Source organism: Sphaeramia orbicularis, chromosome 14, assembly GCF_902148855.1.
Source record: "Sphaeramia orbicularis chromosome 14, fSphaOr1.1, whole genome shotgun sequence".
Taxonomy (NCBI): domain Eukaryota; kingdom Metazoa; phylum Chordata; class Actinopteri; order Kurtiformes; family Apogonidae; genus Sphaeramia; species Sphaeramia orbicularis.
Window position 1 is genome coordinate 32774440 of NC_043970.1, and position 26929 is coordinate 32801368.

The 26929-nt window shown below is 38.5% G+C and overlaps 1 protein-coding gene across 1 annotated transcript in view; it reads right to left on the bottom strand.

Annotated features, from left to right (window-relative positions):
• Positions 1–7760: 7760 nt before the first annotated feature.
• The window catches only part of pds5b (PDS5 cohesin associated factor B), a 30346-nt gene continuing 11177 nt past the window's right edge, over positions 7761–26929 (bottom strand). The window contains exons 7-35 of the mRNA XM_030154033.1: positions 26778–26858; positions 25436–25576; positions 24433–24548; positions 22405–22499; positions 22150–22295; positions 21673–21824; positions 19864–19977; positions 19555–19636; positions 19426–19474; positions 19094–19233; positions 18140–18255; positions 17940–18045; positions 16706–16866; positions 16385–16508; positions 16066–16224; positions 15895–15963; positions 15437–15573; positions 15151–15274; positions 14734–14938; positions 13963–14077; positions 13626–13758; positions 13069–13188; positions 12665–12727; positions 12432–12577; positions 12253–12325; positions 11544–11953; positions 11342–11422; positions 10004–10100; positions 7761–8658 (exon numbers count right to left, since the gene is read on the bottom strand). Of these exons, the coding sequence (XP_030009893.1) occupies positions 8626–8658; positions 10004–10100; positions 11342–11422; positions 11544–11953; positions 12253–12325; positions 12432–12577; positions 12665–12727; positions 13069–13188; positions 13626–13758; positions 13963–14077; positions 14734–14938; positions 15151–15274; positions 15437–15573; positions 15895–15963; positions 16066–16224; positions 16385–16508; positions 16706–16866; positions 17940–18045; positions 18140–18255; positions 19094–19233; positions 19426–19474; positions 19555–19636; positions 19864–19977; positions 21673–21824; positions 22150–22295; positions 22405–22499; positions 24433–24548; positions 25436–25576; positions 26778–26858 (3588 nt within the window). The 3' untranslated portion in view covers positions 7761–8625. The remainder of the gene's footprint in view (positions 8659–10003; positions 10101–11341; positions 11423–11543; positions 11954–12252; positions 12326–12431; positions 12578–12664; positions 12728–13068; positions 13189–13625; positions 13759–13962; positions 14078–14733; positions 14939–15150; positions 15275–15436; positions 15574–15894; positions 15964–16065; positions 16225–16384; positions 16509–16705; positions 16867–17939; positions 18046–18139; positions 18256–19093; positions 19234–19425; positions 19475–19554; positions 19637–19863; positions 19978–21672; positions 21825–22149; positions 22296–22404; positions 22500–24432; positions 24549–25435; positions 25577–26777; positions 26859–26929) is intronic.

Here is a 26929-nt window from a genome sequence, read left to right on the forward strand (position 1 = left end):
TTGATACTGTTGACTGTTAATATCTTCAGTGTAATTTTTACACTTCGTAAATTTATCCAGTGGACCAGATTGGACCCTTTGGCGGCCCAGCTTTGGCCCACGGACCGCATGTTTGACACCCTGTTTTTATCTCTGTAGAGCTGCACTGGAAAAAATGCCCCTCTAAAAATAAGTTTAAAAAAATAAAAACAAGATATTTTGGCGTGAATTAAGCAAAAACTGCCGATGGAACAAGTGAAAGTTATCTTGGTAAGATTTCTTGAAATAAGAATATTGTCTAAAACTAAGCTCTTATATCTCACTGAAAAGATACTCTTTAAGGCACAGGTGTCAAACATGAGGCCCGGGGGCCAAATCCAGCCCGCCATCCCCTTGGGATGAATTTGTGAAATGCAAAAATTACACCAAGATATTAATCCTTTTAGTTCAGGTTCCACATTCAGACCAATTCAATGTCAAGTGGGTCAGACCAGTAAAATACTATCAAGATAACATAGAAATAATGACAACTCCAAATGTTTCTCTTTGTAAATGTAAACATTTTCATGTATTTACACTAAAACAAAGTATAATTTTGCAAAAAAAAAGAGAATAACCTGAAATGCAAGTGAGAAGCAAGTACAATTTTAACAATATTCTGCCTGTTACTAAATGTTTTGTGTTTGTAGATCCACTGTGATCTGTAAGTTCTAATGTACATGTGTAAATGATAAACTGAGGCAGAATATTGTTAAAATTACACTTATTTTTTCAGTTTGTTCATGTTATTCACATCTTTTAAAAGGATAGTTTGTAGATGCAAACCTGTTCATAATGTAAATTAACTTTTTTCGCTCTAAAACATGAGAAAAGTTTGGAGTTGACCTTATTTATATATTATTATGTTATTATTTTACTGGTCCGGCCCACTTCAGATCAAATTTAGCTGAATGTGGCCCCTGAACTAAAATGAGTTTGACACCCCTGCTTTAAGTGATTGTGTGTTATTTTAAGTGTGACAAGATATTCTGAGTAGAAATAAGAAAAATACACTTGGTAAAAGTTTGATTTTTTCCACGGTGGGTTGTCAAACATACAGCCCGTGGACCAAAAGTGGCCCACCAAAGGGTCCAATCCGGTCCAGAAGACATAAACAGTCATGGGTGTCATTAGCCACTTTTACAGAGATCCTGGAAAAAAAAGGTGAGGTGGTGATCCCACCTTTTTTCCACCAGTGTCTGATTTCCACAGCCAAGACAAAGGAGTAACAGAGGTGAGACAGGCTGGACTTTTACACAGCGTTCCAGAATCAAAGGGGGGGGGGGGGGGGGGGGACGCAGCGTAGCGTATAGTGTGATGTTTAACTTGTGTGTCGGAAATACTCCGAGTATAGCGGTGCTGCTCACCTGTCCACAGTCGGCTCCTCTTTCACTGTTCCATTGCACCTTACAGTTGGATTTCAGCACATTACAGTTATTATCCAGATTCTATCCAGATCTTTTTATACTTATATGGTATAATGTAAGGTGAATAGTGTTTGTTCTTGTGTTGCATTTCTTTTCTTTACATGTTTACATGTTTGCTGTGGTACTCTTTTGTTATTGGATGAGTGTCATGCTAAGGGATGGGAATCGAGAACCCGTTCTTTTTGAGAACCGGATCCCAGTAGCTCGATTCCTTGGAATTGTTTGCCTGGCTCCTTAACGATTCTGCTTATCGAGTCCGCCTTCGTTACGCATGTGTGATGATGTCATGCGTACGCTGCATTGTTTTGGTCAGAATGTAGCCAACATGGAGTTGAGGCAGAAATGGTCTAAAAAGATGACCCCAGGTCCAAACAGACAACACCAGGTCCAAACAGACGACCCCAGGTCCAAACAGACGACCCCAGGTCCAAACAGACGACCCCAGGTCCAAACAGATGACCCCAGGTCCACTGGAACACTGTCAAAGCTTCCATTTCTTCAAAAGGGTGGAATCCCTCCAATCTGCTCAAACATTTGTCCACAGCATGTGATTCATTTGATTCGCTACTTAGCGGCGCTTGTGAATCTAGCAGCAGAGTGAACATCAGGCCGTCATCTGGGCCCAGTTCTGGTGCAGGCAACAAACGTCGTACCCCCTCAAATACAAGTTTCTGAAGGTAGGGGAAAGGAAATGAGGTGCACAAAAACGGGAGACGGACAGAGTGCAATTGGTTCCATGTAGTGGAAATGCGGCAACAGAGGAATTAGTAAAGCATCTTTAGTTTCACTTTCATACACCCCCCCGTAATGCAAGAGATTCAGGTGAGTAATCACAGAAAGACTTACACATTCGTGATACTGAGGATATGACTGAGGTTTGACAGATTTGATGAAAAATTGGTCACGAAAGTCTCCCGCACCTTTAATTCAAGCAAAATAATCTGCCTATGGAACAAGTCAAAATGATCTTAGTCAGATTTCTTGAAATAAGATTTTCAAGACCTATTGTCTAAAAATAAGTTCTTCTATCTCACTGAAAAGTTACTCTTTGTGACTATGTCTTATTTTAAGTGTGATGAGATATTCTGACTAGAAATGAGGAAAATGTACTTGGTCAGATTCAGATTTTTGCAGTGCATCAACTGGATCGATGCCAAAATAAACAACAATATGTGCGAGGGGCGGGGTTTGTTGTGCCTGCCACCACTTGTTATGCTATTTATTGGCCTGTATGTGGCCCCTGAACTAAAATGAGTTTGACACCCCTGCTTTACAGTGAAGTGAGTGTACTCTATTTTCCAACCTGCAGCTGAAATGCTTCCTCCTGATGTTCTGAACCAAGTATTCATAGTTTTTAATAGTTTACAGCCAATATGAGCCCTGTCTATCCATCTAAAAACGATTGCATCTAACCACAGCAGGACATTACATATGACTCAGGTGCAAAAAGGCCTTAATCTGATTTGATGTAACTGCACCGTTATCGTACGTCCTCGGCTGTCAGATAATCTCATCCCTCCGCGTAAATGTCACATGTGAAAAGAACAAAACCACATCTGTCACCGGATCAAGCTTCACCTGAGGTCAGTGCAGGCTGTGGAGAGAACGAGGGCTGAGGAGATGATATGCAAACAGCAGACTGTGCACCCTTCTGCACCACGGCCACATTACTGCCTTATCTTCCTGCTTTCAGCTCGGTTGCTTAGAAACCCAGTGGTTTCTAGCTGATGGTCATGGTCCATGACAGAGCCTGCATACATATCTGAGGAGACACGAGCAGTAACAGTTAAACCCTAAACGACCTAAAGAACCACCAACAGCATCTACTGATCTAAAACGTTTAAAAACCTCTGAACCACTAATCCTATCAAATAATTCAGGTAAAATACCGTTTCTCATCTTTTCATGGACATCAGATATGACCCATTTGGACATTCAGAGGCTCCGTTGTTACCATGGAAACACTGTAATCTTCTACAACAGGGGTGTCAAACTCATGTTAGTTCAGGGGCCACATACAATCCAATATGACCTGCAGTGGGCCGGATGATTAAAATAATAACACAATAATACCAAAATAATAACAATTCCAAAATTTGTATGTCTAATTTCTATGTTTTAGAGTGAAAAAAGTAAAATTATATTATCAAAATTTTTACATCCTTTAAAAAAGTGTGTAAAAACATGAACAACCATGACCAAAATGAAATTTATTTCAGAAAAAAAGTGCAATTTTAACAATTTATGCCATTATTTGGCCTCAGCTTCTCATTTTCACATGTTCATTACAACGTACAGATCACAGTGGATCTACAATTACACAAAACATTTAATAACAGACAGAATACTGGTACAATTATTCTTAATTCTCTTAAGACATTTCAGGTTCTTCATATTTGTTCAGGTTTTTCACATTTTTTGTAAAAGGCTAGTTTGTAAATGTTAACATTTTTGTGCAATTTTCCTGTTTTTTTTTTACACCAACACAAAGAAAAAATTGTGGTTTCATTATTTGTAGTTTATTATGATAGTATTTTACTGGTCTGACCCACTTTAGATGGAATTGACCTAAAATTATTTTTGACATCCTTGATTGTTAATATTTTCAGTGTAATTTTTGTGTTTCACTAATTCATCCTGTGGGCCAGATTGGACCCTTTGGCGGGCCGGTTTTGGCCCCCGGGCTGCATGTTTGACACCCCTGTTCTACAACATTGATTCAAATGACAGTAGTTGTAGACACTTGTTTTTATGTTCAGTTCATTATGTATTTTCAGCTTTCTCTACTCTGATGCAATGCCCTTTGAATTTACTCAGATCTTTTATGAACGTCTAAATCACAGGTGTCAAACATGCGGCCTGGGGGCCAAAACCGGCCCACCAAAGGTTCCAATGTGGCCTGCAAGATGAATTTACAAAGTGCAAAATGCAAAACTTATCCTGAAGATATCAACAGTCAAGGGCATCAAACTCAAAAATAATAGCATAATAACCTAGAAATAATGACTCCAAATATGACAGAAAAATAATATTATGCCTCTAAATAATGGCAACACCAATTTTTTCTCTGATTTATTGCAAAGAACATTAAATTCTGATATCCTTTAACAATAAAATGTCAGTAACCTGAACAAATATGAACCTGGAATGTCTAAAGAAAAATAAGTGCAATTTTAACAATATTCTGCCTGTTTTGTGCCTTGGTAGATCTGATCTGTAATGCATCAAAAATCATAAGTTGAGGCATAATATTGATAAAATTGTACTTATTTTTCTTCAGAAATTTCAGTTTTTGTCCAGTTATTCACACCTTTTTTGTTTTGGATAGAAATAGTTTCTTTATTTAATGTTATTTTTTGCATATAAAAAATTAGGAGTTGTCATTATTTATAGGCTATTATGCAATTATTTGACTAGTCCGGCTCACTGGAGGTCAAATTGGGCTGAATGTGGCCCCTGAAAGAACATGAGTTTGACACCCTTGGTCTAAATGATCAGTAGATTAAATTTATATATATATAAAAAAAAAAACACCTGATCTTCACTGAAAAATATAAAATGAAGACGATATTAGAAGAAGCAATAATTAAACATTGAAAATCAACACATTTGCAGGTATATTGTTTTGATTGGAACAACATAAACCTGAAGTTCTTAAACATAGCTGTAGGCCAAATGTCTATGTATATACTGTGTGTGTGTGTGTGTGTGTGTGTGTGTGTGTTGCTAGGTTTTATGGTTGTTCTGGTCATTTTATGCACATTTTTAGATGGCCACTGTCATTTCAATGCAGTGCTCATACACAAAGCCACTGTGTAATGAAGCACCGTTTCAGATCATACTGGAATGTATGTGACCCCTGAGGTAAACTGAGTTCAAGTGTTACAGAAAATTATCCTTTTTAGGAGTTTTAAGTAATAGTGCAGTTGTGGCCAAATATTCTGGAAGTGAAACAAATGAACTCAAATGAATAAATGCACCTTAAAACACTAATACTGACTTTACCTGCAATGAGTTTTTTTGTTCCGATTCATTTTGTTTCAATACTGTGCACATTTCCTGCGTCCATTACAAACCTGCCAAAACAAAACTTTTGCATAGTTCTGTATATAGAATTTTTCTTACATTTTGTATTTATCTTATATTAGAGACAACTGCCAACAACAGGGTTCATACCCATTTTTTCAAGGTCAAATTCAAGTTTTTCAAGCACTTTTAAGGGTAATTTTCAAGTTTGTTCCACCACAGCACCAGCATCTACAGGAATACATATACTCAGGATTATTTTTTTTCACTTTCTAGCAGAATGTACATTGTATTGTGCTATAAACATGTAAAATTATGTTTAACAAGTGGTGCCAGGAACAAACCCCACCCCTCGCACATATTTCGTCCATTATAAATTAATGGGAAGATTTTAAAAATTCATACAAAATTTGAACTTTGACCTACTGTTCCCAAAATGTAATGAGATCTATTCTGGGTCACTGGCAATCTGTAAACTTAATTTGGTATGAATTCAACCAATAGTTCTGTCGCTAGAGTGTTAACAAAGAAACAAACTGAACCAACAATCCCCCTTACCTCAAGGTAATAACAGCTAAAAGTTTAGGAATTAAAGAACACAAAGTTTTATCCAAAAAACTGAAAACCACTTAGTGTTCTTCAGGCACACTCGCACCAAGACAAAGATAAAAATAGGACCAACGGCCCTGTAGCTTACTGGCCAAATTAAAAACTTTGGGAAATCTATCCAGATGCCATTTATTATCACCCAGTTCTGTGTATTTATTATATTACAGAAATAGCCCATGTTCTGGTCATATTCCAATCAGATCTGTAAAAAATTCAAATTCCAACTTGATATCATTTATATTTACTGAGTTATTGGATCAACCTACTTCCTGTCTCTTGTAATGGGGAAATTTTTCAAAGTGGCACCAAATCCAGAATCAGATTCGGATCGAAATAATTTTAATACCTTGTGTTGATATCATCATAAAGAAGCTGTATACCAAGTTGGAAGTCTATCAGAACTGTAGTTTCGGAGAAGAAAACGATTGAAAGTTTTGTAACAGATGAGATGATGACGCCGGACGCTGCATGACAACAGCTTATGGCCTGTCAGCCGGTAAGCTAAAAATGTACCTGGAGTCGACCTGAGAGCACCTGGTAATTTTCTTTTTTGATATTGTTAATACTGATTTTAATACTGACCATAAGTCTTCTATTAGTTTATAAGACACCTATGATAGCTCTTCAGTTTTCATTCTCTTTTTAACCACAGGCCTAGATAGGAATGTTTGCTCTCAGTCAGTTTCTGAGTTCTGCATGTTTTCTAAGCTACTTTGTCTCTAATGATACCACAAGATACAGCATAACCCAACTCCCTAAAACTTCCCAGGACGACTCCAAGGTCTTGCATTCTGTCTGTTTGTATCTTATTTTCTTCTGCTTAGCGACAGCATCATACATCATACTAACCAATCACATTTAAGCTTAGTGCAGGCTACTATAAGTTAGACTGACTTCCTAGACAGGTGAGAACTGACTTCTGAGAGAGGGCGAAGCTTCGTTTGTCAGTTTCTCACCTGTGCACGATAAAGGAAGGCCTGACTGACAACCAATCCATTCTCCACAAATTTCTTTGTCGTTTACGCCTCCACGACAATATAAAGTTGTATTTTTCGAAATGTATCACCTTTCTTTAAGTAGCTTTGGCTTGCCAACTTACCTGGTGGAGTTAATATTCAAAATAAATACATAAATCACATCACAGAGTTAGAATTGCAAGTACTTAAAACTAAAACTCAAGCACTTTTCAGACCTTGAAATTCAAGCACTTTCTAGGATTTCAAGCACCTGTACAAACCCTGCAACAAAGACTTAATCGTATGTGTTTACACATTTCAGTGACTACCAACACTTCTGGCCATGACTTGATATTTAACGTTAATGTATTTTCTGGCTGAAAACATGCACCTTTTTTTTTAAGTATGTAAAAAAACAAAAGCCTGTGATTAATAATAAATTGAGGTGCAACTCTGAAAAAGGCATCGACTCAACACTGGAAACACTCATTTCTCTACGATATGGCATGTTTTACACTGATTAAACATGTCTGGCATTTACACATTTTTATGAAAAACTCAACGTCGCAAAGTGCTTCCGACTGCTTTTCTGATCCCATTTATCACTTATTTTTCCCACCCCCAACCCGGCACCTGAAGGGAACATCTTATTAATCTCAACAGGAAGAACACAATGGGCGCTTCTTCCAAGATTTCGAGAGGAAATGAAGAGAGATGGAGCTTGTCAAGTTTTATAGAGAATTATATTGATACAACAGAGGCTCTGACTGGGTGGATGTGAAGCCGAGTTAATCAGCAGTGACAAACACTACAACCACAGCTGCTCATGACGTCTGCCTACCAGCAAGTACAAACCTAAAAAAAGGACACTACAATCTTCTCCAGAGGCAACTCTACATTTGGACAGGTTTCTGACTGTTTCTTTTTTTTTTTTTTTTTTTTTAATTTTCATACATGGTAAAAAAAAAACAAAAACAAAAAAACAAAAAACAAAAAAAAGAAAACAAAAGAAAAAAATAGGTATTAATATACAAAGCTGTAAACAAAAAAACATGGGCGTTTTTTTTAAAATGTAAAATGACAATTAACATCACAAAAAAAAGATAATGGTTAATCTCTTTCAGGTTTAAAAGTGGGACACAGAAGGGAAAATTGAGAAGCAATATTGCTTTAAGGGAGCACTTCAATAATAATAATAATAATTATAATAATAATAATAATAATATCGGCGAGTAAGGCTTTACATCATCCCCCCAGTCAGCAACAAACACAACAACAGAACATGAAACAGACAGAAGAGACTATTTACAAGAGCGCTTTTTTTTGTTGTTTTTCTGTTAAAATCATTTCTATTGAATGTGGCGAACATCATCACAATGCGACACAATGCAACAACCCACAGCTGATGATACAGATGTACTGACGTGGTGCGCATGTGGTATATGCAAGTGTGTGAATTGGTGTAACAGTAGGAGCGTTGGCGTATGAAAAGTTTAAAAAGTTCAATGTCCATATTGTCTTTCCTACATCATCCGTCCATGACTTAACAGACGTTTTATTTCCCGTCCTCCGTTGGTTTTTCAGGTCATTCATCTTCTTCGGCCTGCTGCCTTCTTACGACCCTAAAGGAGAGAAAAAAGGGGAGAAATAGGTGAGTGTGTTGATCCACGGTCTGAAAATCTCCTGACAAAGTAAATTTTAATAATCCAGGGTATCTGCAGGTTTGAAGAAGCTGAATTTACGACTTTAAGACCATTTCCAAGGTGTCTTTGGTCACATTTAAGAGTTTACATTCACAAAAATAACATTTTTTTTTACCACGTTTCAGTCAAACTAATGTTACATTCACATTTCTCCTCACTGTTATGATAAAATAGTAAACACTGATTACAAATTTTTATAATGATTTCCAAAGCAAATACAGGATTATCATTTATTGTCTGTGGGATTTATAACACTTTTGAGTGTCAGATTTAAGGATTAATTACCAATTTTAAGGATAATCAAGGCTTCAATTTTCAGACTTTGACGATCCGGACACCCTGTAAATTTTGCTTGAAAGTTTCCTGTTACAAATGTAATGAACCGCTAATGTAATAAAAATTTGCAGCTTTCAACGTAATAATCCCACAAATGTAATAACAGTCGTCTACCTCAAACGTAATACCTCATTTTCCCACAGTGTGCTCCTACCCTCTCCATTGTTATTATAATCATATCCAGACATTTTGTTTACATGGTTCAAACATAGGCTTCTATAATATTTAATGAGAATAAATAACATCCAGTTCATACTGAAGCTTTTATAATAAAACATTTATAATATTTTTGCCCATTCTGTTTTGTTCCTCGACGTGTATTTGTAACTAAACACCTACTAATTAATCTGGAATTAGTACCATGTGATGTAACCGCAACATCTGATCATTCTAAAAAGGCAAGTTTCCAAAGAACAAGAATAAATGGGAAGAAAAAGAAAGATGAATGAATACTCATGCATGCATTACTTAAATGTGTGTGAGGTACTGATTTATTACATTTGTGGGAAGTTATTACAATTTTGGAAACTGAAGATTTTTACCGTCCCACAAACGTAATAAATCCCCACAAAAAGAATAATTATTACATTTGTGGTAGGCAACTGTTATTACATTTATGAGATTATTATGTTAAAAGCTGCACATTTTTTATTACGTTTGCGGTTTTTTTTACGTTTGTGGGGTTATCAGTTTCCTAGTGTGTATTTTTTTTTTCATTTGGAATTTGTTACAACGGCTTTCTATTGTCAATACACAGAATATGGAATGCACTGATCTCTCAGTTAATATCTAATAAAATGTCAATTCACAAATGACAGGGGAATGGTTTTCTTCTGTTGTGTTATATTAACATGTTTTTGAGCTTAGAATCCCATGACTTTCATAGGTTTAATAGAACTTGAGGACTCAATCTGGAGACTCTGAGTACCTTGGGTGTTGGCTCCTCCTCCTGCTCCTCCTCCTCATCTTCATCTTCCTCCTCAGAGTCCTCTTTTGAAGCAGCTGCCTTCGATCGCCCACCACGCCTGTGTACCAGAGAGAGAAAAAACACAGAATCAGAACCTCGATATGATGCCGTACACCCACGATTACCAAACCCATTCATGTTAAAAAAAAAAAAAAAAAAAAAAAAAAGAACAAGTCAGCAGCACTGGCTGGACAGTGTTATGACACAGTAAAATGGTATCACCCACAGAATGCCACAGCCATGTCTGTACTTTTACCCACAAACTTTCCACTCATCTCCACCCTGCTTGCATGTATGTGACAGTTGCATGATGCTGTGATTTTAAGATTAACGAAGTAAAAGTAAAACCTAGATTAACTCAACTTTGGAACAGAAATGAGGTTGATTAGTTTAGATTTTCCAGATTATTACATTAAATAGATAATGTGACACGTTCTGTGCAGATTTTCATTGTTGAGCAGGAATAAAATCTGTTAGACCAGTAAATGACTGCTGTATTTCCTTATTTTAATACTTTACTGTGCACTAAAGACATTCCTAAAATCATCAACATTTGCAACACAATTGATTCTTTATCAATGTAATGTGTGGTATGTGTGGTAATGTCAAATAGTCAGATGTGGACGGTGTGGACTTTTGAACCAACGTTCCCAGGAATTTATTTACCTGGTTATAAGACCTGGGCATTTCCACTGAACCTCAGAGTTCCAGAAAATGTATTCAAATCAGACACAGACACTCAAGGATTCCAGGGAAGGAACCTTTTTCAGGGAAATTTTGGGGTTGAGGGAAATATTTCCCAAGGTAATTACAGTGGAAACACACCAAGGTTTTTCCAAAATCCCAGGTAAATGATAAAAGTTCCAGTGGTGGAAAAGTGGCTTTTGAACCAAACAAAAAAAATGCAACAGCTTCTCTATGTTTACATAAAGTAGGATTCATAGATTTATAGTAAACTTTACTGCTATGATACCTACATAGTATGAATGTTTTTCTTTTTTCACATTATTTCTCATGTCATTAGCCTCATAACATAATTGCCCAAGTCATATTTTTGGCCAAAAATACAATACGAGCCACCACAATGCAAATTAAGAGATATTTGTATTTTAGAAAAAAAACTGTTGGTTTGACTTTGGAAGTGTTTTAAAAAGGTCAGCTAAATCATTGGTTTCTGGGATTTGCTGTGTAGACAAACAGAACTTAAAATGCAGACTGTGCTTCAAAACCGTCACTATGTTTGTAGCAGAACATCGGTGTGACTTTGCAGAATCCTTAAAGAATGAAAGCTGGTCTTACGCTGGTTTCTTGGCAGGAGGCTGAGCTGATTTTGGTGGCCGTCCTCTTCTCTTCTGTGGTGTGGACTCTGCTGACTCGGAGCTGGAAAACAAACAGAAGCAGAGCCTGAATCAAAAATAAACGCTGATGGTGAGAATCTGTCAGATACAGAGTTATTAGTAAATACATAAACCTCCAGAGGGCAGACTGCTTCTGTCCTTACCCTTGTGATCGCCGCGGCGCTCTCGCTTGCCTTCCTCCCTTGGTCTTCACCTCCATATTTTCACTGCTCCTGTCGTCGTCTTCCTCCTCGTCATCTACTTCCTCCTCTCGCTCCTCTTCCTCCTCCTCCTCCTCATCATCTGGAGGTGGTGCTGCCTTCTTCCTCCCTCTCTTCCCTTTGGCGGGTGTGTCTTGGCCAGCAGAGGCGGACTTTGGAGGCCGGCCCCTGCGCCCTTTCTTGGGTGGGCTGTTCTGCTCGTCCTCTGGCCTGGTGTCATCGTCCCACTGGTCCTCGGACTCGGCCGTTGAGGTCGTGTTGGCCACTGCCTTCTTGCGGCCGCGCTTTGGCTTGCTGTCCTGGTCGTCACTGGCAGCCACACCACGTTTGCGACCGCGGGGTTTTTCAATCTCCTATAAGAGTAAATACAGTTTAGTATATTCTTGAGGGAGAATTCTATATTTTATGATGTTTTGGAAAGAACAGTGTCAAGCCTGCTATTAATGATCATTTACACAAGCTGCTAATTCTATTTTAAATCAAAGCCAGGCGCTGTTTGCACAAGAGAATCAGAACACAGTGATACTAGAGTTTACGACAGGCAGCACTTCATTGAATCCCAGCAACACACCAGGCTTTGAGTCCAAGAAACCACATTAAACACTAGAGTCGCTCTACGGCAGGTTTACAGTCACCACAGAACCCGTCTTACCTTGTCGGTGCTGTCTGATCTCTTTAGGCTGAAGTCCTCGTTTTCACTGTGGTCCAGTTCTGTGCTGTCGAGCCTGCAACATTAGTTTTGTCATTGAACATGAAAATTACAAGACGGATCAACTCCCATGAGCCCTTTGTTAAATTCTACAGTTGTGCTTTTGTGTTGTGTTTTCCCACCTGGTCTTGCTGCGCTGTGGGGAGCCCGGGTTTGATGAGGAGTCGTCGTTGCTGGTGGTCTCCATGCGAGAGGCTTTACTCTGCAGCTGTTTCCCGGCCGACGACAGCGGCTTGTTGACGGCGCCCAGAACATTGGCCGACTTGGGCTTGAGGAACAAGAAGGAGATAGACAAGTTAGACGAATGTTTTAGTGATGTAAACTGCCAATGTGGCTGTTCTAGAGGTGAGCTCACCTTCCCTGGTGTGAAGAATGTCTTCATTTCTGGTGGGAGATAGTTCTTTGTGTTGCTGAAATTCTGAAAAGAAAGCAGCCTCATGTCAGAGAGTTTGACTGTTTTGATTCAGCAATTTAAACTCAGAAATAAAAGCTGAGGATTAGGAACCAAATGGGTTTGTGTGTCAAAACAATTTGATTGTTTGAAATGTGCGCCAAACATATTGATAATTCCTCTAATGAGAAGCATGTGCTTTATTAATACCATGTCAATGATTCCATTGCCCTGTGAGCTTTTAAAAAAAGACAGAAGAATGATCTTGTGGATCTCATTTGCAGCACAGCTTCTGTCACTTTAAAGCACTTTTTATGTTTATTAGAAGAAAAGATTCTTTGGAAAGTTTTTGATGTGCAGAAATGAACCTTGTCAGGTTTGGTGAAGAATCGCGAAGGCAGCACGGGATCTTTTGGCGACTCCAGGCTGTAGGTGGTGCTCTTTGACATTATAATGTGCATGGCTACATCGCACACTGTATAGAGTTTCTGTAAAAGACACAAAACATCTGTCAGCACTTTGGAAAAGCTGTGAAAACAGACTGAACTGTATGAGTGTTTAACTTAACGGACTGCTATGTCAGACCTGCCCGTTTGTGTGATTACGTTTGTGTCAGAGTCTATTTTGTGCTGGGAGAAGGACGTCTGTTGACTTAGGCGATTCCTTTTCTAAACTAACAGTAGCTCGTGATGTGCATAGTTGCACCAGTAGAAGAGCACAAGACAGCGAAGAAAAGGATTTCAAAGGAAATCCAACAGATGTCCTCTACATAGAAATCAGGATATTGAGGCTGTTCTCATGAATGAAGGCAAGAGTTAACTAATGTCAACAAGTGATTGACTCTCAGCACAAAACAGACACCAGGATAAATGTCACAAACACAGGAATACATGTGAATGTTCCATACTGGACCTTTAACACGTACCTCATTAGTTTTGGGATCATTGGGCGACTGAGCGTCTTTCGTCTGTTTGATGTTTTCCACCATTTTTCTGATGAAAGCGTGACTGTTGTTCTCATTCTTGGCCATGATGATCTCCAAGACAAACCACAGCGCCCTAGAAAAGAGAGAAAGCTTGACCTTAAATTAGAAGTTTCAACTTCAGCTGAAACTTTGGAAACTGCAGATAAAACCCAAGAGGAATGACAGTAATAAAATAACAGCAGAGTTACCTGTGGGGGAAAAGATGGCATTTTATTTTTAATGTAAAGTATAATTTAGATCTTCCACCCCCAGTGTTTCTTTCTCACATATCACTTACTCTTTAATTTCTTTGAGCTGCTCGATGTCCTGTACTTTGACGTAGTCTGGATCATGAGCCAGCAGGTGGATGGCATAGGGCACCACGTACTCCGGCAGTAGGGAGAATAACTTGTCTATCAGGAAACATGTGGTAAACGTACATATAAACATAAATATGTATACTGTCAGATTATTTACAGCGTGGGGAAGCAAAATTTACAATGAACATTTAGTTGTTTTTTCTCAGCAGGCACTACGTCAATTGTTTTGAAACCAAACATATATTGATGTCATAATCATACCTAACACTATTATTCATACCTTTTCAGAAACTTTTGCCCATATGAGTAATCAGGAAAGCAAACGTCAAAGAGTGTGTGATTTACTGAATGCACTCGTCACACCAAAGGAGATTTCAAAAATAGTTGGAGTGTCCATAAAGACTGTTTATAATGTAAAGAAGAGAATGACTATGAGCAAAACTATTACGAGAACGTCTGGAAGATACTATTAAAGAAGAATGGGAGAAGTTGTCACCCGAATATTTGAGGAACACTTGTGCAAGTTTCAGGAAGCGTGTGAAAGCAGTTATTGAGAAAGAAGGAGGACATACAGAATAAAAACTTTTTCTCTTATGTCAGTTTTCTTGTGGCAAATAAATTCTTATGACTTTCAATAAACTAATTGGTCATACACTGTCTTTCAATCCCTGCCTCAAAATATCGTAAATTTTGCTTCCCCACCCTGTATGTGGGAGGGGGGGCTGTCAGATTTTGTCTTGTTTCCTTACCGCTGATGGCTGCGTGCTGTTTGAGGTACTCCCGTCGTATGTTGACATTCTTCACCAGGCACTGGCGGGCATGAGCCCTCCTCTCCTTAACAGGGTCCTTGGCACACAAAGCAAACACTGCCATGTACTCCAGAGGCAGACGGAGGCGGCACAGGCCTCGGTGGAGCTTCTGGGCAAAACACTGTCGCACCTGGTAACACTCATCCTACGAAATGAGAAAAAAAAAAAAAAAAAAAAAAAATAGCACACATGAAACGGTGACTCAGGGGGGAGTTTAACATATAGAACTGTAGAAGCAGAAGACCACAAAGTCTACTGGCAGGAGTATAAACAAACAAAATTACACAAATACCTATAGTTCTACAAAAACGGCAAGAGGGAGACAAAAGCTGAACGCTAAAACGTGCTCATTCTTACATTGATGACGAGAGCACAAAGCTGATATTGCTCCAGTGTGATGATCTCATGGTAACAGGGCTCCTGTGCCAGTTTCAGCAGAGCACAGGCTGCGGCGAGTCGCAGCCTCGACATGTCTGGTTTACTGAAGGAGGAGGGAGACAAGAAACAACCAACATTATTTATGACTACAGCCTAGCAAAGCCCTCGTCTCCAAAATCCCCATTAAAAAGCTTTTCTGAGGAGCTCAGGAGGCTGAGACGCTCAAGGTCTGACTCATAAAAAAAGAATAAGTATCGTTGTTTACCCCATCCTGCCCTGCTCGGTTAGGTCTCCATCACTGTGGAGAATAGCAGTCAGCATCCTCAGGGTGGAGTTGCCGGACTTGCTCTGGTTGTTCTTCACTCCTAGTAACCACCTGACCATCAGCTTTATGCCTTGGATCTGAATTAAAGGGGAATCAGGAGCAATAAAGAATCAATGATAACAGAATTTACTTAATATGAAAATATTTTAAATGGTAAAGAGAGGTATGTAAAAGCATCACTTGGAAATAAGTATTACAAACGTTTCAGTAATGTTACTTTTATATACAATATTATTGTTATATGCAGTGACATATTATAATATTACTGAATATCATGTCCCAAAGAAACAAAATAGTAGGAAATTGGTGCGACATTAATTATGGAGTTGACATTGGATTAGGATTTTAAATTGTAGAGGGATTAGAAAACAAGGACAATGGTTCAGACAACCACTGACCTTTGCCAGAGTCTCAGGGGACACTTCATCATCAGGAACCCAAAGTTTGGTCGTCTTCTTCCCTGGGATCTACAGACAACACAGATATACTACTGTAAGTTTTCAGTACTTGTAATTAAAATCCATGTGTAAATGTATGAGTGGCCTCCAGGTGGGATTAGAAACACATACCCTGTCATTCATGAGCAGATCTTTTACTATGAAGTTGGCGACTAGAGATTTAAGCGGTGCAGCAAACTGTTCTGGGGCCAGCTGAGCGAGGTGCCCTAGGGTGGTGAGTGGAGTAATGAGCTGCTCCAGGTTTGCAGGATCCAGACCTTTGTGCAGAGGCTGTAGAGACACCAGGGTGCAGGGGGAAAAAAAATCAGGCACAAGGACAAAAAATGTGGGCATCCTGCACTGACAAATTAAGCTGATTTTCCAGTACCAGGTGTTAATATTGGACACATTTTTATAAATCATTCACAGTGTACATGCATGTCTGACTGACCTCAAAGATCTGGGCAAAGTGTGTGTCTCTGTTGCTGAACATGGCGTGGATGCAGTGGATGGCATACTTGGCCTGGCGAGGGGGGCCTCGCTTAGCTTTGGCTTGCAGTACCGGCAGCAAAACACTAGAGGGAGCACAGCAGAAGAACAGCATTAAAAACCACTAGGACAAGCTGCCAGAAGTCACAAGAGTCAACACTGTGACACACTTCAAGTGTTTTTACCCAAAATATGACTAAAAACCTAAGCTTCATGAATGATTTAAAGTTTTGCTGTGGTTAAATCCTGCTGTGAGCTGGAAAAGAAATGAACCCAAACGTACGATTTGATGTGAGGGAAACTTTCCTCCATCTTGCTGCCTGTGTTTTTGAAGATCTGCAGCGCGGCCTCAGCCACCTTCTCATCGTCCATCTTCAGACAACCCAACAGAGACTCAAACGTCTCTGCAGAGTGGAACGACACTGGGTGTGTGAACGACAGCACCTGTGTGTGATGAAAACCAGAGGGTCAAACGGCTGGACGGCACCGAAAAATGCTGTTCACATCAGGTCAAAGTACAGGGTTCCTACAGGTTTCTAAAAGTTTAATTTAAGACTTTTTAAGACTACTTAGAACAGAATGTAATGCCTATTTCATGGCCATACTGGTAAAAATTTGTGACTCCTAGAATGAAGGAAAATGTATTTATTTACTCCAACGCCTTGACTCCCACCGTTCACAGTCATTTCTCACCGGGGTCTGCAAAGTTGGTGATAACTGGTTCCTAATTTCAATATAAGTAGACTGAGTAGCTGAGTAGACTAACGATACTTTCTTTGCAGCTTGAACATTTAACAGACACAAGACTTCTTGGTAGTTCTTCTCAGTTCAACTGGACTGGTTTAGCTCTTTTGAAGAAAGAGCTAAAAACCAGAGCTAAAAAGAGCTCTTTTGAAGAAAGAGCTAAACCAGTCCAGTTGAACTGAGAAGAACTACCAAGAAGAATGATGACCTGGGGAAATGAGAACAGACACGGAAAACTTAAGACCTACCATATCAAATTTAATACCTTTTAAAAGTCTTTTTAAGGTATTAAATGCAGATTTGTAAATTCAAGACTTTTTAAGACCCCGCGGGAACCCTGAAAGTACTTCAAGTAAATCTACCTAAACGGGCTGAATATGCTGTTGTCATTTTTGTGACAAATGTGCAACTGCAATGGGATTTCTGTGGATTTTTCACTCAAACCTGCCGTCGGGCCTGCTTATAAAGCAAAGCTACAGGAGGGAAATGATCCGTCACTGGATGTTCATTTTCTGTGTTTTTCATTCTCTTTGTTTATCTTTTTCTCAGCACAGTTGAGTTGTGTATTTAATCACAGCTGACTGAGCTACAGGCAGCGATTTACAATAAATCCCCTGCAGGGAAACCAACTGAAACTATTATTTCTTCTAAATGGAGATACAATAATGGAATACAAAGATGTTTCTTGACATAATTTTACATCTCGAGCCTTTATCCTAACAGATAGATGCAGAGGCTGCAATCTGGACAGTTTTTTTTTTTTTTTTTTTTACCTTCAGCAGTTCAAGTCCAGCTCTGATGGCCTCTTCAGTAGGAACACCCTCCTCTTCATCATCAGCTGTTCCATCTATAGATTTGTTCACCTGTTTTATCAAAGCGCTGAAAGACCATAGGGAGATGTTAAGTATGGTCTCTTCTAATATGTTCATGTTCTTTTGAAGTGTTTGATTTGAGCAGCTCTGTCAGTCGGTACCTGATGGACTCAGTGTCGATGTGGACTGGAGCGATTCTCTCCAGCAGGAACTTGACCATTTCCAGGAAAGGATTGCTGGGCTGTTTGGGGCTACCGAGCTTTTTAGTGATGTCCCGCTAAAGAAGAAGGAACAAGTAATTACAGGGTATTTGCAGGTTGGAGGGAACCGAATTTATGACTTCTTAAGACTGTACATTCCCAAAAATAGCAGTACAACAGGTCTCATAGTTATTGTTTTGAACCAGTCTTAACCATGCTTCAATATAACTCCATTTCTTCATGGTTGTATTCAACACTAATTACAAATTTGACAAATTCTTCAAGATTTTTAAAGCAAATATAGCAATATCATTTATTGTGTCTGTGAATTCTTTAAAAACTTCTAGTGTACCATTTAGGATTAATTATCATTTTACGGATTAATTTAGGACAAACTTACGACTTTAAGGATCTGTGGACACTGCATTTTAAAAATACAAGTATTTAAACATTTATTTAAAACACAACCCTGTAACTGAGATTTATTAAGATGTATAAATCTAATTACTATTTAGTCGATCCTTCAATGCATTTGGATACAGACTGAACATATAGGTAGGCTTCCTGTTTACCTACAGTTATTCTGATTGCCTGACTATTTTGTTTTTCCTTAAAAAAAAAAAAAAAAAGGCAGACAAGTACTCTTCTTTGAATAATATGGTTCTGACTAACTAAAAGACATCATTATTTTAAAAAAGAGCAGCATGCTTACTTTACCTCTCATTAAAATAATCAAAGCTCTGATATATGTAAATGTTTTTAATTTCACAAATTGCACTGGTGAATTCAATAGGCCCCCCACTTTGATGAAAAGACCAAGTTGCACATTAGACCCTGATTGGATTGAAAACAGTTCTGAGGGATGATGGCATTTTTTTTAACGCTGTGACCTGATCCAGAAATGTCGATACTCACCACGCAGACTTCAGCCTGTTTGCACGAGCAGGTGGGGCTGACAAGGGTTTCCAACTGGTCCCTGATCCGCTCGTCGTCGTCCAGGACCTGGGCCAGCTTCTTCACAAAGTCCTGAGCTTTGCCCGGGTCTGGCAGGTTCCCTACAGACACAAACAATTACAGCCGATGACTACGGGGGGATATGTTTTACTCCAAATGAAGCGGGTGAGGTCATTCTGTTGAAGCGCTTCCATTAGATATTTATATTTGAGGTTTTGAAGGAATGAAAAGTGGAGAAGTATATTTGACAGTACAGCTTCAACTAGTCACTAGTACTTTTTAAGATCTCTTACTTGTGATCACCATGACTTTGGCAAATACAGCCTTGCTGGATGCTTCAGACTACAAAAAAACAAAATAGAAAACATTTAATCTATCACACATACACACAAAAACAATGAGGTGCGTTTCACTGTATTTACCTTGGGTTTTTTGACCAGGTCCAGCAGGTCTTTGACATGGTGCCTCAGCAGATTCTGGCATTTCCACATCTCATTTAGAGCTCTGAAAGAAGGATATTCAAGTTACAGCACTTTTAAATGGTTTAATGGCTTATAACTAGTCTTCACTAAATGGACTGACTCACATTTACGCTTCAGTTTTGTATAAATCTTCATATTACAAGTTAATGAATCCATTTTGGGGTGAGTTTGACTGGCTGTTTTTTGTAGTCTGTTAAATTCATGTCCACATCTTCCGGAAAAGGCCAGGATCTGGTGAATGAGACTTACTTGACGGCGTTCGTGTCCAGGGTGGCGTACAGATAATATAGACATTTCATCCTCTCGGTGGTTTCCAGATTGTGAGGGACCATATACTGGGCAAAGACCCGCTCCACCAGTAACCTGTGTAAAGAGGAAAATCATAAGTCAGAAAATTTAATTAAAAGGAAAAGATCTTAGAATACTTAAGCCGAAGGGTTCAAAAGCCTCGTAATGGGTTTGAGCTCAGAATCCTCCCAGTCATTAAGCTGCCATTTGATTCCATTTAATGAGATTATCACCAACAGGGTCACAAACTGAGCCTTTGAACATTAAGGAAATGCCCCCAGAGGAAAAATAAAATATGGACAGAATTCTAACTTTTACTAGCACACTGGTAAAATGTATTATCTTGTCCAGTATTTATGCATACTAGAGGCTACAGTGGCTCTTTGGCCACTGTGGGCGATTGGTGCTGAGATGATTTCTCACTGCGCCAGGCATCTTTCCAAATAAAAACAAGATAGTTTCAGACATTTTACATCCTTTAACTTTGAAAATCATCCTTGCTTCACTGTGATATAGTTACACAAACACATTTTATTGGCGGCAGTGGTGCAGCTCCACGGCAGCGGCAGAGTGATTTAAAACAACTCCACCCCAAGAACCTCAGGCAGAACAGAGTTAGCGATAAGTACTGTGGTAGTTTATGGTACCGATATAGACAAAAAGAAGGTAGTTTTAACCTTGAATTTATTCTTAAGAAAACAAGAAAAATATTAATAAAATAAGGTGAGCATATCTAGAGCCACAGACATGAATTTTTGTAAGACTAATTCATTTCTTTAACCCTTAAAAAGACCAATAACTATTTTGTCACAACTTCCAAATTATTTTGAAGTCTTTCCCCAAGTGATTTATTAGCATTTATTATAATATTATCCTCTTCAATTTGCATTTTTCAGTGAAAATCAGGTATTTTCCTATATTTAATTTACTGGTCATATAAATGTTCATAAAAAGTAAATTCAATTGTTATTTGATCAAATCAGAAAACATTGAAGAAAGAGTGACTTTTTCCAACTAAAATCATTAACAGAATATAACAAGAAAGAGTAAGTGGAACTTATTAATGTCCCTGCCTGGTCACACAACACTTTGCCCCCCTTTGATATCCTGCCTATTCAAGGATTCATTTTGAATTAGAAATGAAAGATAATTGTAAACTAGATTAAACTAAATAACTGTCCTTTTTGGGAAATTCAGTCAAACAGAGGTATACATTGTTCTGTCCAAGTCTTAACTTGTCAAAAATTTGAAAAAAAAAAAAAAAAAAAAAAAAAGCAAAAATTGAAATGCAGTCATCAAACTGTGCATTGAACCTCTCCTAGTTGTAAAAAAAAAAAATGTGTCAAATTTTTAAAAATTGGGTGAGTAGCCTTCGAGAAATCTGTTGGACAAAGACCTCGGACAGACAGTGTGGGCAGGGGTATAAAAAAAACAGTATCTACTTTCATTGATCAAACTCCATGGGTTTTACTGGTGAATCAGTGTGAAGATGATGGTGTTTCCATGTTCACTACGGAGCCTCTGGTCATATCTGATGACCATGAAAAACTGAGAAACTGCATTTTACCACAATTATCTACATGTATTGATAGGATTAGCGTTTCAACAGTTCTTAAACATTTGAGATCAGTAGATGCTTTTGGTCGGTGGTGGATGTTTGAGTCTTAATGGGTTAAAAAAACAACAACATATGCTTCTTAAAAGCTTAAATAGAATTCATTAGGGAGAGTGAAAAACATTTCTCTGCTACCAGAAACTCAGGAGATGTACCTGTCATCAATGCTGTTCTGGTAGTAGATGTGAAGTAGCTTGTCTTTGATCCAGGAGATCTGCTTTGAGGCTTCCCTCCCTCCTTCTCCCTGTAGTGAGTACTTCCTGTAGATCGATGCCAGGCCCATCATGGCCTCCTTTCGAACACGCCACTGGTAGGGATGAAAAAGAGGACGAAAACATGAACAAAGACACACTATTTCCAACAGGAGAGACGATAAGACTACACAAGTATATACAAATAATTTATTACTTCCGCCAAGGAGGTTATGTTTTCATCTGGGTTTGTCTGTTAGCAAGATAACTTAAAAAGTTATGGACGGATTTTGATGAAATTTACAGGAAATGTTGATACTGGCACAAGGAACAAATGATTAAGTTTTGGTGGTGATGGGGGGGGGGGGGCATGACTGATCTGCCTTGGCGGAGGTCTGCGTTCTCTGAGTGCTTTTCTAGTTTACTAATGTGAGTACTTACTCTTTTGTCTAAGGTTCTCTCTTTTACAAAATTGAGTAATGCATCATTGACTAGGGACAAGTCTTTCTTGGCAGCAGTTACTATAGAGACAATGACATCATGGCGGATGGCCTCCTCTGGGTCATGTGATCTCACCCTCAAGTATTCTAGGAAAGGAAACGGACACATGATCACAGGTTAAATGCAGATCAATGGCTCATCCGATGGAGAAAGTATTTTTAGAGCATCCATTTGCCATTTACTCAGATGATTCACCTGTGAGGTCTTTGGCCAGATCTGGGTGGTTCATGAGACAGTGACTGGCAAATTTCACACACTCCAGTCTGATAGGCACATGGATGTCATTAAACCTGTGGGGAAATTAAAGACAAATTCATTAAGCGACGTCCAAAACCACAGCCTCCTTCTGTCATTCCACATAAAGTGAGAGGCGACTCTAGTTAATCCCATTCTTTTCTCTTCATTCTTTAAAGTGCTGTGCAAACACTCCAGGCCACCTTTAGCTTTGTGTTTTTGCAGGGTTGAAATGACTCTGGTCCGTAAGTATCTGAACAATAACTTCAGCAAAGTACTGTAGTAAAGGCCCAGCAAAGCATCTCCAGGGATGTTTAGTGATGTTCATAGGTTGCAGACTTCATGCAAGTATTGAAAATAATCCTCATATTTATTAACAGCTTTAGCTTGTCCAAATTCTTTTGAGCCTCAGAAAATTTATGGACTGTTTAAAATGCTTGCAATTCCTAAATGGCTGTTAAACTCCTTCAATTCAAGCTGAAAGTCCAGACTTGAATTACTTCCTTTATCGTTTCTTTCCATCTCCACTGTGGACAAATTCTGTAATGTTGCCTTTGTACACCATCAAATATTTATTAACTGACAGTATCTTTATTTCTCAGCCTCTTTTCTTCAGATACATCAAGAAAATACAAGAGATGTACATTGTGCTAAAAAACAAAAAAAAAAACAACAAAAAAAACCCCCAACAAAAACATGCTAAAGAGCTAAAGTCATTATTTACTGTGACCCGACCCGTGTACCCATCACAAAAAGTCACCCCAAGAAATAAGAAAAGTCTGAAATGTGTTGAAAGTAACCTGGTGTAAACACAAGAAAATTAAATCTCATATTGTCTGAACATGAGTTAAAGAAATGTTAAATCCAAAGGGAGGTCACACTAAATACTACACTTTAGTTCAGTATTTAGTAGAAGCTGTACTTTTTTCCTATAATGTTTGTTTTCACTTTCTTGCTTGTGTCTTAATACAGACACTTGACCTAAGACTTAGCTCAATAGGCTTTAGGGTCTGATCAAGCGGTAACATGTGGACACATTTCATGTTCAACAGTCTCTGTCGTGTAAGCAGAGTATCTTATATGCATGTATTATACATATTTGAGTAGGTATTTATAAGCACTTCAACATTATGAATAACAAAATTTGGGGAGATACAAATTTTAGATGAAAAATGTCAAATTACTGTTTGGTAACACATGAACTTGAAACGGACATCAGTTTTTTTTAAGCTTTACGCAAACATTCAAAACCTGCGGTTCTCAACAGAAACTGATATCAAGTAGTGCAAAACCTTTTAGATATTATGTTCAACTATGCTGAAAATAAATTTTGGAGTAAAATATTGAAAAGTCTGACATGAGAATGTGGTAACATGTGGATGACTCTTTACCATTGTATGCATCACCCAAAATGTTGACTTATTTTTTAAAACAACAAGCCAGATATAATCACAATGCTTTACAGTGTTATTTACAACTTGTGGTGGTCCATATTGATATAGGTAAATTACAAATAAAGAGTAATTTCTCAGTAACAGTTCACAGATAAGTCTTTTTAAATGTGACAGATTAAATACATTTTCAAATTTTTTTTAGATATAATTTCTAACATCAAATTCAAGCTATATTTTTAATGTTTGAGGCATGGTGATGGTGAAAAAAGTACAATCAATAAAATCGGTTGTAACTTTTTTCTACAAGTGGTATTTTAAAAATGAGAACAGCTCCATAACATACAGATCTTTAGCTAAAAAATGAGCCCACTTGATGAATGATGTGTGCAAATTATATTTGTTCATGTTGGTGTTCACTTTCACTTGATCGCTTCACTTTCGCTTTAGTGATATACTGTTGATGGAGTGCGCTGTGACCCTCCAATAAGCGTACTTTAAAGAGACATGTAAGGCTATTGTATCAATCATATACATATATTTTATGACTTTTTTTTTTTTTTTTTTTACTTTAAGTATCTGTAACACTAAAACACACCTGCCCAGGTAGCACTGCCAGAGCGGTTTGTTCTGCGCAGCCAGCTCCGAGTCCTTAGCTCCAAACATCTTAGCCAGCAGCTTCACCACCTGCAGCCTTTCATCATTATCATTACTCTGCAGAAACAGAAGCAAGAAAAAGACAGAGAGAGAAATGATGCCCAGGACTTGGCTGTGTGTGGAAGAGAGGGACATGCCAAGTCATTTACATTAACTGCAACGGAGGCAGCGATTTCTTTAGCATCCGTCTCGTTTTTAAAATTAGCCGCAAAGCAGAGGGAACGGCAGAGACAAAGGAGTAAAACTGAGGAAGGAGAGGGGATGAAAGACAGAGACGCAGCATGGAGAGAGTGGGGGGGGGGGGGGGAAGGGAGAAGAGAGCAGAGATAAAGATGAAGGAAAAAAGTGCAGGCGAGAGGACGAATGAGTGAACATGAGGATAGCGAGTGCGTAGTATGTGGGGGGAGAGATTTTATCGCGGCTATTATTTTGAGCAGACAGCAGTGATCTACACTCCCTGTGAACAGTTAATGAGCGTTATCCATCAGCACGATGCCTTTATGAGACACTGCAGAGGCAACATTATGCTGACTGGCTGACTGCTTTATCTTTCTAATATGAATCAACAAACCTGCGGAGAAAAGTGAAAATGTGCAGCTCTGTGCGGAACGGGTCCGGAGGCTTTGAGTGTTTGGCGTGATGCGTGGATAAAGCCGCAATACCAACAACAAGATGAGCGCCGCTGCCGTTTCTACAACTACCGCGGATAATAATAACTCTACAAAATCAAATAATGCAGTCATCTATCTGGCAAATGTCTGAGTAAAGTGCAGTAAGATAAGGAGGAGAAAACCACCGGTAAAGCATTTGGAAATGGAGACACTAAAGGACGCGTTATTCCACAAAAACATCCCTAATGTGACAGAAATACATTAAATCTATACAAAAAAAAAAAAAACCAAAACCTAAAGCTGCACAAAGGCTGAGTGTGTGTTTTTTTATACCTTCAGCTTGAATTCGAGCTGTGGCAGCACAGACAGCAGCAGGTGGCTGTCGATGTTGTAAAGCTCCAAAATTAGGTCAAAAACGTGCTCGGACAGATCGCTGACTGACGTCTTCCCCAGCATCAGCACCTGGTTGAAGAACTAAAGACAAAACAAGGAGAAAGAGTCAGTACTGATCCACACGAAGACCTGCATTTTCAGGCCCATAATCTTCACTTTTAGGAGCATCTACATATGCAGAGCAGATGTTGAGACAAGGGAACACAGATGGTCTGATTGCATTAGCTCAGTCATGTTCTGTCAGCAAAAAACACTGCAAGGTCATTAACCGGGACTTCTGCAGGTTTCAACAAGTTGCATGTAAGACTTTTAAGACCATTATTAACTACATTTAAGACCCGTCACAATAATATTAGGTGACGGCAGGTATTTATTGGTACGTTTTTACAGCAGCTTCATTTTTTCTTACTTCTCATTTGACTCTAATGCCTTTATACCATAAGTTTCTAATATTTTATGGGATATGTGAGCTCAAAATGAATTGTTTTAAATGGGCTGTGAATCCAATCTTTCTTTTCTTTTTTTTAAGACCTGTCACATCATATTCAAGACATGTTAAGGCCTAAAACTAGCTGATTAGCTTTACAATGGAAACTTGACATATTTGAGGAAAGTAACATGAACAGAAACCATTTCAACTTATTAATTCTGTAAATAATTCCCTTTTTGATGACAGGAAATGACACATTGGCATCCACAGTGGAGTTGGGTGTGGTGTGTGAAATGCCCAGCTTGCATTAGAGCTTATTGGTTTCATGTTTGTTTCCTTTATTACAGTGAAATCAATACCAGGATTTCCATTTCAAAGTGAGAGTGAAGTTAATGTAACTTTATAAAATAGCACCATCATAATTATCCAATTGACAGTGGATTGATATTTTAAAAGCCCCGTATAAACTGTTCAATGAGGTTCTAATTCTTACTGCTTCCTAATGCTGACAGAGTCTGAATCTGGTAGGAATTTATTACAGTATTGAAGCACACTTTTCTATGCCGCAGTGAACAGACATGAGAATATACAGCATTACAGCAGCTAAAAGAAAGATTACAACTTCTTTTTAGTCACAGCTACAGCTATTTAAAGTTCTAACAGGAAAAATACAAATGCTCTCACAAGTATTTTATATATAATGCACTGTGCATGACTAAAACCAGCTGTAGATGCACAAAAATAAGGTTTAGCCAAAGAAATAAGCTAATTTACCATTTCTCCTCTTATCTCAGCCCATTTTAAAGCTTAAGACAAAAAAAGACCTGAAAACTGAAAAAGTTGTCAGCTTACATTGGTGATGTACGGTTCAATTGCTTGAGCAGTCCTCTTCAGCAGAGCTTTGGCTAGGTCATATGCTTGTTTATTCAGGTTCTAGACACACCAAAACAAAAAAACAAACAAACAAAAAAAACATTTAACAGGTTAAGCAGCAGGTTGATTGT